General features: G+C 48.9%; 1 protein-coding gene across 1 annotated transcript; it reads right to left on the bottom strand.

The window, feature by feature from the left end:
* Positions 1–5122: 5122 nt before the first annotated feature.
* LOC135389833 (galactoside alpha-(1,2)-fucosyltransferase 2-like) lies at positions 5123–10391 on the bottom strand. The gene is made up of 3 exons (XM_064619869.1): positions 10264–10391; positions 8813–8985; positions 5123–6115 (listed from the first exon to the last, which is right to left on the bottom strand). The coding sequence occupies exons 1-3, from the start codon at positions 10284–10286 to the stop codon at positions 5232–5234; spliced, it is 1080 nt and encodes a 359-aa protein (XP_064475939.1). The 5' UTR covers positions 10287–10391; the 3' UTR covers positions 5123–5231.
* Positions 10392–17393: the final 7002 nt, after the last annotated feature.

Consider the following 17393-nt stretch of genomic DNA (forward strand, 5'->3'; position numbering starts at 1 on the left):
CAGGCAGTAGGTATGTTTTGTGTGCAACGAACCGAGGCATTTTGCAGCTAATTGCCCAAACAAAATTGCGTTTGCTAACGTTATGACATGTCAATGGTAGCGCCCACGCAGGATGCAAAACTGTTAGAACCGTACGTGCAAAGAATAGTTGCTAACGGCCGGCCATGCCGGGTTCTCCGCGATTCTGCAGCTGCAGTGAACATGGTCCATCCGATGATCCAATCGACTGTGTGACAGCAGGGGATTACACAGGTGAAAGTGCCAACATAAGGCAAGCGGCAGAAAGACGCCCCGCCTGCTACATTACAAGTCACATTACAGTGAACCCTCGTTAATATGACCCCCGATAATCTGACATACGCGCTTTACGACCATACACCTGGGGAACAATGCAGTGAAACCTCCGCAAATCTCCCCCGTTAATATGACAATTCCGCATTATGACCAAAATTTTCGGGAACGACCATGGTCATAATAACGAGGGTTCACTGTACAAGTATACCTCTTTTCTAAAAAGTCAGATCAGATGTTAAGAAAACGAGGACAGTGTTTTTCTAAAGAAATGAACTAGACACTATATCCTTCGCACTATATAGACACTATAATGAAGTAGACACTATATACATCGCAAAGTGGAGGAGGATTGGGCGCCGGGAACGACGCAAGTGGGCGGCACGGCTGACGAGGGAAAAGTAGAGCAGAGCTTCCGTCGTGAACAGAGAAATATCGCGACCAAATGATGCAAATCTACACTGGAATAAAAACAGTGTGTTTTGTCCAGATTCTCGAAAGGAGAAACGTCTCCGAAGTGTAGAAAGAGTGACGTTGGTGTCGGAGTTGATGAGAGACCCTTCGCTTAACGGTTGGCGCAATAGCTTCAGCAATGAACCTCTACCCAAGAAACGTCATCATGACGTTGGTAGACAGACCGAAACCGAAACAAATCGGATGGGGAGGACTGGGTTCCACGAATGGACATTTGTTCGCTGCTTCCTAGTGAAAGGAAAGCAGGATCGAGAGTCGTGTCCCTTTCAGGGACCATCGTTATGACCGTGGCTTTCGGGCGCGACCTTGTTCACCTTTAGCTTCGGCCTTATTCTCCTCCAACACGGCAGCTTTCACAGCAATCAATCATATGGGGAGCACTCGTCCTATGCGCCTCAACCGCACCGTCCTCGAGCTGCAAGTCTTGGTGCCTGGCCAAGGGGCTCGCGGTGCAAGCGCAGCACGTTCCCGGAATTTTGAATGTGGTGGCGGTTCAGGTGTCTCGGTTCCGGTTCGACGGCAACAGCTGGAAGCTACACCCGTCCGTCTCCCAACGGATCAACTGGCTTTGGGGGCCAATTAGGGTTGACCTGTTTGCCGATCTATCCAATTACCAGGTTACCAGGCCTATCCAGTTACTATTTCAGTTGGAAACTGGATCCGGGAGTCACAGGAGTGGATACTTGCAGCCAACATTGGTCAAGCCCGGGTATCTACGGCTTACCTCCATTCAGCATGGTGAATCGCTGTCTACGGAAGATGTGCGAGTCAAAGTGCTCCCTCACACTGCTAGCCCCTATCTGGCCGTCTCAGCCTTGGTACCTGTTCCTCCTGCGCTTCGCTTGCCAGGAGCCTCGGGTTCTAGAGCCATCCAGGATCCCCTGCGGAACCCCAGGGGTACGGCCCACCACCTCTTAGACCAGGTTCTACGTCTGGCAGTGTGGAATCTAACCAGCAAAAAGCACTCGTTCAGGCCTTTCAGGAGCAGCTTCGGGGATCATTGCAGCTTCATGGCGCAGGGGCACAAGGCTTGTGTATGACTCCTGCTGACGAAAGTGGGATGGCTGAAGCAATGAACGGGCAGTCAATCCCCTTTCTCCCCCTCTGCCCCAAGTCCTAAATTTCCTCGCCCATCTCCACTCGGACCAACACCGTGCCTACGGAACAATTAATTGTTGTTGCTCAGCCCTGTCTCAGGCAATTGGAAGCTGTGAGGGTTATCCCCTGGGGGAACGTCCAGCCGTATGCAGGCTACTTCAATCTCGCCCCCCCTCGCCCCAGATACTCATCTACGAGGGGCGTTCAAGTCAAACCGGGACTGTCTCCTGAGTGTACAAATGGCTCGGGCTACTTCTTTTTCGTCATTGTCGCACGTGACAGGCCTCTGCGTTCACCACGTGGTGGTCCAAAGTTTGTGCAAAACAGAAGACACGTGCTGGACAATATAGCCGACAACGATGTGAGCGCGCACATCGAACAACGAATTATCATGAAGTTTCTCGTGAATGAAGGCGTAAAGTCATCTGAAATTCTCAGGAGACTACAGGCTCAGTATGGCCACGATACACTTAACCGCTGCAAAGCGTTTCAGTGGTGCAAACGGTTCCAAGATGGCCGTACATCAGTACAGGAGGATCTCGGCCGGGGCGGCTCAGAACCCAGTGTCAGAGTTCCTGAGAACATCCAACTTGTGGAGCACCTGATCCTCAAGGACCGACGGATAACATGTCTCGAACTGGCTCGAAAGACGGACCTTTCTGTGGGAACGTTGAACACTATCATTCATGAACATCTCCAGTTTCGGAAAGTTATAGTGGCCGTTGGTTCCCGAGTCAGCTCTCCGTGTTTGACCGGCAGAGAAGACTGGAAATCTCCCAAGAGCTAAGGTACCGTTTCGACACTGAAGGACAGCCGTTCCTTGACCGGATCATCCAGTACGATGAAACGTGGGTGCACCATTTCGCTCCTGAGTCTAAACGCTCATCAAAATAATGGAAGCATCGGGGCTAGCCAGCTCCCAAGAAGTTCCGAAGCACCCCATCCGCGGGTAAGGTCATGGCCACGGTTTTCGGGGACAAGGCTGGCGTTGTTCATGTTGATTTTGTGCCCAGTGCATCAATAGTGCATATTACTGCCAGGGTCTCAGGGATGAGCATAAGGCGCTGAAGCAAAAGCGGCCGGGCCTCATCACCAAAGGGGTCCTCCTCCTACAGGACAATGCACGCCCGCATACCGCGCATCTCACGACACGCACCTTACAGGAACTTGGCTGGGAGTTGCTGCCACATCCCCCTTACAGTTCGGGCCTCGCCCCCAGCGATTTCCATCTCTTCGGGCCACTGAATGCCTTCCTTGGGGGCCGCTACTTCAGCTGCGACGACGGGGTCAAGAATGCGGTCCGATAATGGCTGCTACGCGCCGGTAAGGATTTCTACGCTGGCATCGAAGCCCTCGTTAAACGACCATGGTTGCTACGCGCCGGTAAGGATTTCTACGCATTTCTACGCTGGCATCCAAGCCCTCGTGAAACGCTGAGACAAGTGCCCTAGTGCAGCTGGAGATTACGTTGAAAAATAAAAGTAATTTCTTGCCTGTAAATTCATTTTACTTTTGCGAAAAACGAAAAGTCCCGGTTTGACTTGAACACCCCTTGTACTTGGCCCGTAGAAACAGTGACCACATGTACCTCTTCCATGGGACCGAATAACCCGTTCCCCCTGCGCCTCCTCACCAACAAGTTGGCCATGATTCTAGCCTCGTCCACCGCAGGCCGTTCAGCAGACCTACGTGTGCTGTCCTTGAAGGGTATTAAACGCCACTTATTCGGCTGGGAACTCACAGTTGAGGGTTTACGGAAGTCGACTAGAGCCTCAGGTGACCGGCCATCAGTCTTTGTTCAAGAATCTCCAACAGGAGCCTCCTCTTTGTCCAGTGGTATGTATTGAATCCTATATTGCGCGGACCCTCGCTCTCTGAGAGGATTGTTCACAGATCCTATTGACAACACAGCAACCCTTCAGGCCAGCTTCTCGCGATACCATAACAAATTGGCTGCGGCGTGTATTAGGACCAGCAGACATCGACACTTCAGCGTTCGAAGCACATTCCACTGGCTGCGACTTCCGGGGCACGGGATGAGGGGGTTACCTTAAGGTTGGCGACTGGTCGTCAGACACTACGTTCAACCGGTTTTACAGACGTGTCTCTTGCTCAAATGCAAACTTTGGGGTGGAAGTGCTGTAGCGTGTGTGCACTGAGCTTTCAACCAGCAGTTGTACACCGTGATAGTATGTGGCGACATCTACACAGGTACAATTACCATTTCTAGCGAATGGTACTCACCTGAAGTCAGTGGCGTATCTAGAGCTACCTGCGCCCATGGCGACATGGTCCTTGGGGATGCGTTTTCGTGTGGTCCGCACTAGGTCTCACACTACAGCCTCTCTAATGGCGGGTGCTCTAGATTATTTATGAATTTGAATGAATGAGATTCAATGAGTGCCCGACCTGGCACATTCACACCCGACCACATAATGGCGCCCCTGTTCACCTGGCGCCCATGGCACCTGTCCACACCTGCCACACCCTAGATACGCCACTGCCTGAAGTTATAACGGGCACTATATGATGTACAGGGAGATACTTACTATCGGGGTGTGGGCCCACCTCTTTCCAGGATCCCACCCCACTGTTGTTCCCAACTGCCATTTATCAATTCGTTGTTTCTTTTACAGGCAGGGCCACAGTCTGCGAATTTTCATCAGGCACCGGTGTCCCGCCTCCCCATCGTTTAAATGCATTCACATGCACACCCTTACATGCGTGTCTCGCGATTCACTCTCTCTCCTCCTTCAGCAAGGAAAGACTGAATGCTCTGGTCAAAGGTGATGCCTTGGGTGATGTGTATGGACTGGCGCCATCTGGTGTGCTTCGCATAACTTTTTTTTTTTTTTTTGCTTTGAAATTGACCTCGAACGTGCGATTAAAGGAAAAAAGCAGTTGGAAACCCTGACAGTAAGTGTCGCCCTCCTGCTCCAACTTCAGGTATGGTGAACTACTTGAGGTAACTACTATTCGCTAGAGCTGGTAATTTTAGCCGCAAGTAGATAGGGACTTTACAAGGCACTCTTCCGTGCGCCATCTCTCGAGCTTCGCTGGCGAACGGCGAGGAATGACGATGGGGATGCAGTGAACAGTACTAGTGCGGTACACAGTCAGTCCCTACGATATACAGAATTTCACCCCAGAACAGCTTCGAGAAGACTAAATCTTAATTGTGTACGTCGATCCGCCGTTACAGGGCCATACATTCACTCACCATTATCATACGGGACCTTAGGACACTGAGCGGCCGGCCGATCATTGACAACTTATATTAGCACAGATAAATCGAATATTCGTACCCACTACCAGAACACTGGAAACTGCGATAACATTCGGATTTACCACGTAAAGTATATTAACACTTAACGATGATGTCGATTTTTCACATATGGCGACACATTCAGCAACTGGAGATTAGCGGGGATCCCTATCCAGTGAGGAAGGTGAAAAGCAAACGGTTTCGAACGTTTAGAGAGCGGTGCGCCCGGGCGAGTGTAATTGGCCAAGTAGATGGTCTCACCTCCGGCTAAATATCCAGCCCAGAATCCAAACGTTCCTATAGTCATGATGGTATGATTGCACTGAGCGAGGAGTGCCAAGTCCATAGCTGGGGAAACGCGTCTCGTGACGAAGAACACGTCGCCCATAGACGAGTCGATGTTCCTACTGCACCATTCGATGCCATCACTGCAGACCACGAACAAGATATGCCTGTATTTCGCCCTAAAATAACTCATGGCCGTACGGAAGTAAGCCTCGTCCGCCAGCACTCCTTGATAATGAGGGCGTTGAATCTCGTGAACGAAGTCGCCACGGCGAACGTGGACACCAACAAATACCGGAAGCGACGACGAAGGTTGACCGCTGCGGTTGGCCAGGTACGACAAGGTTCTCCAGGCACTTTCACGCAGCGTGTCGTGAAAGGTGAACTCACGCAGTATTTCTTTCCTGAACTTGTGGAAGAATGTCCAGGAACAGATGGTTTGTTTTATGATGAGGTAGCGTTCCGTGATGTGTGTATACTCTTCAGACATCCAGTCATGGAAGTTGTATTCCTTCCACGGTATGGAGGTGACGTTCTTCATGGCGAGGACTGGCAGTGTGATCTTGAAGAAGGGACGGAGACGTTTGTACATGTCGGGATGAACGAATGCCCGACGTCCGTTCAGCTTTGCTAAGGCATACAGTACAGCGTATGCTCCCATCTGGTTGCCCAGCCGTCCGATGTTCCTCGCTGTCCAGACACCTGGATTAATTACCTGGTTAACATCTCTCACAGGCAGGGTATGGAGCGGGCGTTCTCTAAGAAATATCCTCCGCGGCAAGAGAACAAGAGAAGTGTGAAGAGAGAGTGATTTAGAGAGAACAAAAAAAAAAAAAACTCATCAGACGGTGACTGCAACTGGTTGTTGTAGCCCTGCTAGAACAATGAGAGAGATCTCAAAATATATTCGATGTACGTGGCTTTAGTCGCGCGAGACAGCTCTAATCATAAGCAACACCACAGGCCATGTCCCGGTGGTCTGTCCTCTGGACAATTTTGTTCACTTGAGGGTTCCTTAAAGGGACAGTTCAGTTCAGTTGACTTTTTCCAACTGCGACACATGCATACATGCTGTGGGGAAAGTTCCAGCTCACAAAATGGATTTTCGAGCCTCCGAATAAACACTGCTCCTCTGAAGACATCCGGTTTCGTTTTCTCCCTCGCATACTCCTTGCCCCAAGAATCCTCTATGTACGTCATCCGTCACGTGAGCATGGCGTCCCCAATGGAGAAAGTGGGGCGCAGGACTGCGCCGGTGCTGGGAATGCAGAGAGGTGTTTTTTTTTTTTCTATGAGTGTACCGAACCGCAGGCTGCGTCGTGATACCCGTGTTTACGTTGACGCTACTCTGCATAAAGTGTTTACTCTACATAGCGTGTGATTGCTACTCAAAAGCGTCATAATGGGCAAATGCTTGCACGCAACAACCAACTATCGCGCAAACAGGCATGCGCAAGTCACGTGCGCCTTTACTCTTATGCAGGTCAAGCGAGAGCTCGCTGCGGCCTTTACTCAGGGCCAACAGTGGGATAGAAAAAAAAAATCGATTATCAATCGCGCGATAAGATTCCTTCTGAAATATTTTGCACGGTGGTTGTGAAGAGTATTAGGGTACATTTATGCTGCAGCATCGCTGCTGGCACATGGCACATCGCTGTTTGGCGATGACGAAACAAACACATGTATCTCTGTGGGCGCGTTCATGCTGCAGCATCGCTGCTTGCCAAAGATGCACGCCATGATCATCGCCACAACAATGCTGCCAAACATGTTTGAACATGCCCGGGGACTACCTGACTTCTGGCGATGACAAGTCAAACACAGAGCTTTCTGTTGGTGCATTTACCCTGCAGCCTGGCTGCTCGCTTATCCTCGCCGCTGCTTGCCGCTCTGCTCGCTGCACCTAGGAATATAAACATGTTTGTCTTCCTGGTATCATTGATGACTGGCGTCTTGAAATCCGACCTGCGATTGGTTGTGATGAAGTCGGTTTCCTCCTTCCCACTTTTCCTCGTTTCCATTCTTCCACAGTGAACGCTGCTAGGCGACTGATATAGCGAAAGCGAGCAGCATCTTGAGCAATCTGCAGGGTAAACGCACCCTTGCGGTTATGCGAGCAGCGATGTGCTTGAAGCTGCAGCGAGCAGCGATGCTGCAGCATAAATGTACCCTTAGAAATCATAAGACGGTGTCTGGGGCCGCCATTTTTATGACTACAATGGTTCATGCGGTCATTAACGTTGACGCAATTGATATCCGTATTCTGTCGAGACATCCCTCCCTCCCTCCCAAGCAACACAAAGTCGAGTGCAATAGGGGTGGACGGTATTTGTCTTATCAACGGTCTTTAGTTTCGCGAGTCTGTTGAAGGCCTACCACCACCCCTATTGCACTCGACTTTCAGTGCATTGTGCTGCTTGGGCTCTCGGCAGAGTATACGGGAATGTACGTCGACTGATGATGGTACATGACAGGGAGTATCTGCTTGATCGACGTATAGGCTTCTCGAATGCAGTGTTTTTATTTTTATATTTTTATTTTTTTTTTTGCGATGGTCTGCCGATGACCAAAACAAATTGATACTACCTGTGCAGTCACGATTCGTGCAACTATGCTTTCGAGCTACCGGCCTGCGGCTAACTACATACGAAAGAGATAGTTTTGTTGGAATTATACGACATAAACATTTCGGTAGTCGTTGGCGCCTTCCCCCCCCCCTTTCTGAAGTTGCTGAAGCCCGCTGAGACCAGTACAGCTACCAATGCCCATAAACATATACGCCCTTCTTCTTGGAAGTTCTCTCCACTTGCAGAGGTCGACATCACAGGAGACTACTTCTCGCTCAGGTGTGGTGTATAGAGTACAATGCGTGCAGGATTTAAAGTGGGAAATCACCACAAAGATTGTGACACAGCAGTAACCCTTGGGGTGTCAGGAACATACATACGAAATATCGCGTTCCCCCAAGTGCGCAGATTTTATTAGAACGAATTATTACGAAGTGAGCGCTTCGCCTCTGTGAAGCAAGCGGGCGCTGAAAGCAACACTGCTGACGTCAACCGGCATGGAAGAATGTAAGCTTTGTAGCAGACGATAATGCCGGGTGACGTCACAGTATCTTCCTCCGGGGGAACCGCTGTGCGCTTTGCATTTTGGTTTCGGTTCGGTTTGGTTTTGGTATGCATTTGGTACTCGCACAAAATGGATGCGAATGTTGTATTCGGCATCAAGGGTGCGGTCCGTGTTCGGTATGATGCTCACCTATTTCTTTTTTTTTTTTTTTCCCAATCCTTGCGAAGTCTCCCTTTAAGGACATCTATCGCAACCTCTTTAATGGTCATCGAGCGAGAGTCCAGACACCGTCGTGAATAATAGTTCAACAGCGTATGTAATGTTTACCTTGAAGCTTGCTTGTACGAGTAGATCCTGAACTGGACGTTACGGCTGTTTCGGAGGTGAAGTGGAACATAACATATCGGTACAGGACAACATACACGGCGAATAGGACGAGAGAGATCTTCGCAGTTCTGTAGCAGTTGGCACTGGTAAGCGCCGCTCGTTTATTACTTGGTCTAGAAGGCAAGAAGAGCCGGTAGCTATCGGTACAGTGTTGGACAAAAGTTTCCGGAACACGCTCCGACTCGTTCCTTCCTCAGAGTGACTCGTCAGCAGCAAATTGGACAGCACGGACTTACAGATATGTGCCTAGGTAACCCAGTCTCCTGTTTTCAAGTCCATATACGGTACCATTCGCTGCTAGCGTGTCAGTCTCAGGAAGGAATGCGCTGGAGTGTGTTCCGGAAACTTTTTTTCCAACACTTTACCAGCCACGGAGTTATACCAGCGCGGATGCATCTAACAATTACGCTCGTATCTATAGTGTATATATATACTGTAGAAGTGGTTTTTTTCGCGCGGAATTATTTTTCGCGTTTTTCGCGCACACCTCCAAAATCGCGAATTTAAGTTCCCGCGAATAACTCTGGCCATATGAGGGCGAAAATCGTTCGACGTTCGACGCTATACCGCGACTATATACCTGATACTTTCTACTCCATGTATAGCATAGGCAGTTCAAGCAAGCGCAGAAGGTTGTTTTACCCCATCAGGCAAGATGAAAAGAAATGAAAATTCATCATGCTTTTGTTACTCCTATAAACGCTTTGCACTATACATGCAATATACCACTATACTACGAAGCCAGAACATGCCTTTCCCCGCATTCTCAAAACCAGCTTGAATGATAGTACCACATCTCAACCGAACTGGTCAGTGCCCCGAGTGATAATAAGAACTGCTAAAATAAACTGACTAACTTGCACACGGCCAGTACTATTGCCTCCTACATGGTCCCTAAAGGCCATTTGACAGGACCTTTCCTCCTATCTCTGTGAGGAGAAGAAAGGAATAGACTTAGAATGCCGCAATCCACGTGAACAACGGATGTCTTAATATGTGCCGAAATATGCCCGAGTATTGACGGCGGCACGATATGCAAGAGCAAAGCACTCCCGGAAACCTGTGTCGCGAATTTAAGTTCTCGCGAATCAATCCTCAAAGCAGCTCTGCTCGAAAACGCGAAAATATTTTCCACGCGGAAAAAAACACTTCTACAGTAAACGCTTATGGAGTATTGGAAGCAGAGTACAACGCAGTCCGACCCCCGGATGCAATTACCTGAGAAATCAGTTCCTTCTGCTCGTGCATTTCCCGGCCTTATTGCTACTCGTGACATGACATAAGTGTGCCAAAAGCGATACATAGAAAGTGCAAGGCGTATAGTTTGGAACTGATTCGCCACGTTGCAGGTTACCGTACAAGCCCGGGAGAGAAAAGCTTGGTTACCACACCTTTTAGCAGGTAATGCCTCCATGAAAGAGAACAAAAGCAGACGGCACAACAGTTGAGTCCTTTCCTGGGTCCCCACCTTGCCTGTGTCGGATTGTTGTTCGTTCGTTCTTCCTTCTCTTCGTCCAAGCAAAGGATGGCGTTCTCGTGCGTGCTGCATCAAACTATGTGTCGCCTATTTCTCTGATATGGCGGAATTATGAAATCTGACGATGACAAGAATGATGGACGAATGCTACAGAAGAAAAGAAAAAGGCGAGGATGAATCGAATGAAAATGCGAGATTTGGCACGACGCTTGTGTTTTGTCTCACTTTCCATCTGTCCTTCAGCTTGGTTGAGCAGTTGTGACGATAGTAGGGAGTTTTAGAAGATCAGAAGACGTCTACGGTGGATGTTGCGCTGGTTGCCGTTGTTGGCCTCACAACTCTGGGCAGGACCACACGAAAAGAGATGAGGCATTTTTAATTGTTTTTTTTTTTCCACGGTTGCGTTAAGCCGGAGATAAAACACCTTTTAAAGTATGCCTCTTCCCGGCTTTTGGAATATATTTTCATATTTTTATGCAGTAGGAAAGTATATTGTGCCTAACGAGTTACACGCAGAATATTTCTGTGCAACCCAGCTACCAAATGCGGGAGTGAAAACTCTTTTCCCTCTTTTCTTGCGAGTTTTTTCGATAGGCGCAGCGGTCTAGCACGGCTGTAGTGGACTTCCTAAAAGTGCGACGTATGTCAACCGCAGTTGGTGTCAACAACAGTTGCATTGTTAGTCAGTTGGTGGAGAAGTATTCAAGATGGATGTCGAAGAAAGCATGGCGGAGACACAGAGCGAACTTTTCACCGACCTTTCTTCAGCTGACAGAGAACTGGATGTCCACCTCCTGCTTCATTCCGATGAAGGTGGCCCCGTTCACTCGCCTTTACATGGAGCGATCCCACCTTGCGCCGGTGGGATGGGATGGGAGATGGGAGCTAGTGAGAGAAGAGGAGCCCCGAGGAGGTGAATGGGCGCAGATAAACTCACGCGGCGGCCCTAGGCAGAGTTTAAGGAACTCTGTGCGCACCGAAGCAGGCGCCAACTGCTTCCTCTATGTTGTATCCGGTAACCCCCTAGCTTCCGACATAGCAGCAGACAGACCACCAACCCCAAGAACAGTCAAAAAACGGAATGCTTTATCACCAAATATGAGTCACACCAAACATGGGCATAGCAGTGCCGTCTAGCAGGAAGATGCTTATCGGATTCTGCTACACCTTCCTTTTCTTTTTTCTTTTTCTTTTGTTTTTACAAACCAGGAACTCCAAGTCTCAAAAACAGAACTCCACTCTTCAAACATCAAAATTGCAAAACCGTTCAAACATGTGACATAATTCAAATTGCAACTCTTCAAAATGGCAAACAACTTCAAAATCGGACCACCAAGTTGCTTATACGCGAGCCTTTCCGGTTGTTGTTTGTGACAGCTACTTCGCCTCAGTGTAGGTTCGCTAGATTCCGCACACGTGGTGTACCTCTCGAATTCATCATCCGACTGCTCGCTTATCGCGGGCTGTTTTCCAGGGCCGTCGCTCTCCACATCAGAGTCATCTGTATCCGAGGTATTTGAGCTGACGCTTACATCAGTCGTGTGGCTGGTCCATGTCCAGGTGTCCAGGTCCAGATGTCCATCTGGACATCTCCGGATGCTGGCTCCTCTGCAGGTGCATAACGAATACGGAGATGATCTGCGTGCACGAACCTCACTTTCCCTTGAACAGAAGCCAGATAGGTGACTGCGCTGATCACACGGATGACTTTTCCCTTTGACCAGCTCACTTATGTTCCCCTCTGACATTTTTCACCCAAACGTACGGACCCACTTGGAAGGTCCTCGATGGCGCGCGCCTCTGGTCGGCTCTTCTTTTCGCCCTTATTTGTCGTTGCTAGCGATCGCCGTGCAGTTCCAGTGCCCCCTGTCTGGGACGAGCCTTTCCCAGAGCTTGCGGTTTCATGCAGTACGAGCCTTGTCCGTGGAGTCCTTCCCAGAAATAGCTTCGCAGGCGAACAGCCCGTTGTGCTGTGTGGTGTGCTTCGATTACTGTAATAAGAACTCTGACAATTGTTGCAGCAGGCTTCGCCTCGTAGCATTTCTGCGATCCTCGAGAAGACTTTTCAAGATAGCTTTTTTTAACCGTCTTCACGTTCCTAAACAACGAGATTTGGCCGAGGCAGACCAACAATTAGGGACGACACAGACAAGTAAGCCTCAAACGCCCAGAAATGAGTTGTTTGCATTTGCAGTCTTTTCCCTGAGTTGTTTGCATTCGTTCACGTTCCTCTCGGCCAAGCCATTGGATAGCGCATGATACGGCGGCGTCTTTACATGGATTGTTCCGTGCATGCGAAGAAAAGACTCGAATTCGTCGCTGACAAAATGAGGGCCGTTATCAGTCACTACCGCTTCCGGTAGACCGAACTGCGCGAAAACGACACCTAGCCGCTCAATAGTCTTTTTTTTTTTTTTTTTTCAGACGTAGTCGCACGCATGGGCACCACTTCCACCCATTTGGAGTAATCGTCCACCAAGATAAGAACATTCACACCATCCTTGACAGCAAAGTGAAAGATGAATTCTTTGGAACGGCCGGGTGCATACGGTTCAAGGTTGTAAAACAACCGGCTGCGCAGCATTTTTGGACTTCCTGGCAAATTTCGCAGTTCCTAACCACGTTCTCAATCTCAGCTTCGAGACTAGTGCCACCACACATGTTCGCGTGCCAACGCTTTCATTCGCGATATGCCAGGATGTTGCTCGTGAAGCATCTCCAACGCTCTCTCTCTCAGCGCACTGGGAATGACGATACGTGTGGCCCAGACGATGCAGTTATCTTCAATTGTTATCGCCTCTTTCCTCAGCCACCACGGTTTCCAAACTTCATCTGGCGGTTTCTTCGGCCACCTCAGTTGAACATACTTCATTACTTGTTGCAACTGCGTGTCCTTTTTCGTTTCATCTTGGACCAACGCGCAGTTTAGTGGGCTGGCTTCAAGCGGCTGAAAGTAGTTCAGCATTCCTCTCCTTCCGTCGTTTGCAAGGGGGGACGCGATAGGGCGTCTGCGTCTCCTATGGACGATCCTTTTTTGGTACCTTATCGTAAACTGGTACTCCGCAAGCAAGAGCCTCCGCTTCTGTGAAAGCGTGCTGTAGCAATGCCTGAACACGAGTACTTCGGGTCAAACAATGACGACGTCAACGGAGAATGGTCTGTCACGAGCTTAAAACTCGCGGCCGTATAGGTATTTGTGATTTTTTTTTTTAAATCCCAAATACGAGAGCCGGCCCTTCCTTTTCATACTGGGAGTACGTTTGTTCTGCCGTGGTCATCGCGCGGGATGCGTAGGCAACCGGCTGGAAAATGTTGGGTTTTGTTTCTTGTGAGAGTACCGCTTCCAGCCCATACCCGGATGCGTCATATGACAACCGCAAAGGCTTGCGTGCGTAAAAATTGACTAAACCTAAAACTCCTTTAAGTTCAGATACATTCTTCGGTTTTGGTGCGTTCATGACCGCGTCAACTTTATCAGTAGAAGGTTTGACACCTTTGCCCGAAATTTCGTGTCCGAGATACGTTACAGAAGGGATGAAAAATTTAAATTTACACTCCTTTTCATTGATGGACAAGTGATACTCAGCGAAACGTGCCAACACTTGTCGCTCTCTCTCCGAGCATTTTTTATACGTACTACCGCCTATCAGCACATCGTCGAGATAACACGACACTCTGCGCAGCCCTTTTCAATACCGTATCAATTAAAGCTTGAAAAATAGCAGGAGCACCGCCGACACCAAAAGGCAACCGTGTGAACTGGAATAGTCCGAGGTGAGTATTCACAGTTAAAACATGCCGCGATTCCACATGCAACGGTAACTGAAAATACGCTGACTAAGTCAAGAATCGTAAAAACGTTACGACCACGCATGTTAGCAAACAAGTCATTCGGTAGCGGCAAGGGAGAATGCTCTGTAGGTAATGGTGGGTTCACGCAGTCAACCGATAATCTCGACAGATGCGGATATCTCCTCCTTGCTTTGGTACAACTACCAGAGGTGTACTCCACTGTGGTTGTTACCGGTGTCAAAATGTTATTTTCAACCGTACGGTTCAACTCTTGTTCTACGTTTTCCCGTAAAGCATATGGCACCATTCGAGGTTTACAAAAACAGGCTGAGTTCCCTGCTTCGGCACAAGCTTTGCCTCAGATCCTATAACAGCCTGAGGGTCCCCGAACACCGTCGAGTACAGAGAGCTTTTAGCTTTTCTACATCACAGCCACCACTGGTAACCCTAGCTGTTCACCGCTCTCCAGTCCACTTTTAACTCGTGGAACCAGTCCCTGCCCAATAACGTGGGTAATCTGGTCCCTCCACTCTGAACTATGACCAACGGCAGAACCTTTCTTTGTCCTTCATGCTCTACCTGCACATGCATCACACCTTTGACCTTTACATTTTGACCAGTGTAGGTCCTTAACTTCTCGTTCGTAGGCTTGAATCTTTTGTGTGGGAAGAATTCCCCACAGTTATGCTCAGACATGAGAGATACAGCCGCGCCTGTGTCAATTTCTATGACAATGTCCCGCCCTTCAATTCGCATGGTTAGTTTCCACGCTTCCGAACTTTGCCTTTTTCACGGACGTTACAACAGAATCTATTTTCTTAAATTTCGGAACAAGGATAGACTTACACATTTTTCTGGAGTGTCCCCTTTTTCCACATCGAAAACACTGTTCGTTCATGAACCTGCAGTTCTGGGCAGTATGTTCTGTCGCACCACAACGTGAACACCCTGGTCCTTTCGGCCTGCTTTGCGGTGTAAACTTCTTACGGTGATTTCTTCCCACCGGAGCCGTTGCTTTCCCAGCATTAGGAAGTCGATGCACCTCCGATAGAGCAGAAGTCTCGTTAGCGCACGGACGCAGCTCTTCAGACTTGGCCATTGCCAATTTTTTAGCGGTGCCCACCTTGAAGCATTCGTCAAAGTTCTCGTCATCTTAGTTCAAGCAACACTTTCTTGATTCCCGTGTCGCGGCAGCTCACGACCAGCCTATCTCGTGGGGCTTCATCCAAGAATGTGCCAAACTTGCACGTCATCGCCAGACCTTTGATAGCGACAACAAACTCGCTGAGCGACTCGCCTTCTTTTTGATTTCTTCCGTGGAATTTGGCTCGTTCTGCTATCAGCAGGCGCTTGGGAGCATAGTGGCCTAGAAGTTTCTGCTTCAGCGTTTCCGTTTGCGATGTTAGCAGGTCAGGCACAAAGATGCTTTTGAGCACGTGGTACGCATCTTTACCGATATAATTCAGGAGCGATACAGTCTTGTTTTCTGTCTTCACGCTGTTGGCTAATAAGAAGACGTCAAACCTTTCGAGGTAAACTTCTGTCGTCTCTTCTGTGGGACGAAATTCTGCGAACTTGGGCATAGCGTGGATTACAGTTAGTCTTCGTCGCCAAGTGTTGTATCCGGTAACTCTCTAGCTTCCGATATAGCAGTAGACAGACCACCAACCCCAAGAACAGTCAAAAACGGAATGCTTTATCACCAAACAGAACAGGTTACATGAGTCACACCAAACATGGGCATAACAGTGCCGTCTAGCATAGATGCTTATCGGTTTCTGCTACACTCTAGAGCACATGCTTTGAGATAATTCAGGTAACACTGGGCATGCGGCCAATGAAAATGCGTCGTGATAACTAGCGGCCAGCCAATCAGGAGCCTCTTCGTTTGGATTGCCTTTCGGCCGGTCTTCTCTACCATCGCCTTCTATTGGTTTTCATGCCTGCCGCCTGTTATTCCATAATAAATAAAAGATAAAAGAAGCAGTACCCTATCTAAGTAGTTAAACTTGTTATCAATAAGGAGTTTAACTACTTAGATAAGGTACTCCTTGCTTTTCCTTTTCGTTTCAGCTGGGGTCCTCACAACGGCCCCTCCCAACTACATGGGCGATGAGATGACATCACCCAGACTTGACGCAACATTCCTGGACTTGACCTACTGACACGCGCAAGGTGGCGGGACCCTCCTGATTCTGACGTCATTCTACACGCGTGCAAGAGTTCCAAGCATTCACTGTCACCACTTAGTCCTGACGAAGATAGACAACAGATAAGCGCACTTCCAACAAAAGTTTATTGAAAAGTACACGAACTGTTTAATTGGAGCCCCCCTTAGTAGTAAAGAGGGGTTGAGAAACAAATCGGGTGAGAGTTAGAAACCTGGACCCCTGAGCCCTGCGCGGCGCGTGTGCGGAGGGTTGTCCACGTGATTATCGGCTGGGGGAGGGCTGCGTGCGCGCTTACCCTCTCACATTTTTCAGCCTGGGCAGACTTCTTTGGCCGACTTCACATATTTTTCCAATACAGCAGGTGAGTGGTTTACATGCAGAGACATGCAAAGAAGGGTCATACACAAAAAAAGACAAGTGAAAATATATTTATTAATGCCATTCAAGTTTAGATATATTTATTAATGCCATTCAAGTTTAGATATATTTATTAATGCCATTCAAGTTTAGATATATTTATTAATGCCATTCAAGTTTAGATATATTTATTAATGCCATTCAAGTTTAGATATATTTATTAATGCCATTCAAGTTTAGATATATTTATTAATGCCATTCAAGTTTAGATATATTTATTAAAGCCAATAGTGCTCGGAATTGTGCCAATTGTGATGTCAATCAGGTGAAGGAGAAAAACCCAGCCGAAAAACCTTCACCACCTGTAACAGGGCGGTGCTCGGGTGGAGGGTTGCTGTGGTGGGCGGAGCGTGACCGGAGGGCTGCGTGCGCGCTTACCATTCATCCTAGGCTGACTTCTTTCACCATTTTCCTACTTGGGCCGACTTCCTTCCCGCGACAGGTGGGCGGTGCTCGGGTGGAGGACTGCTGTGGTGGGCGGAGCGTGACCGGAGGGCTGCGTGCGCGCTTACCATTCACCCTAGGCTGACTTCTTTCACAATTTTCCTACTTGGGCCGACTTCCTTCCCGCGACAGGTGGGTGGTGCTCGGGTGGAGGACTTCTGTGGTGGGCGGAGCGTGACCGGAGGGCTGCGTGCGCGCTTACCATTCACCCTAGGCTGAC

This window comes from Ornithodoros turicata, chromosome 3 (genome assembly GCF_037126465.1).
Source record: "Ornithodoros turicata isolate Travis chromosome 3, ASM3712646v1, whole genome shotgun sequence".
Lineage (NCBI taxonomy): Eukaryota > Metazoa > Arthropoda > Arachnida > Ixodida > Argasidae > Ornithodoros > Ornithodoros turicata.

Coding starts and splice junctions, on each gene's coding strand:
- LOC135389833 (XM_064619869.1), bottom strand. CDS start 10,286: ATGGAGGCATTACCTGCTAAAAG. Junction 8,986..10,263: donor GAGGCATTACCTGCTAAAAG/GTGTGGTAACCA, acceptor CTTGCCTTCTAG/ACCAAGTAATAAACGAGCGG. Junction 6,116..8,812: donor TCGTACAAGCAAGCTTCAAG/GTAAACATTACA, acceptor TAATTAATCCAG/GTGTCTGGACAGCGAGGAAC.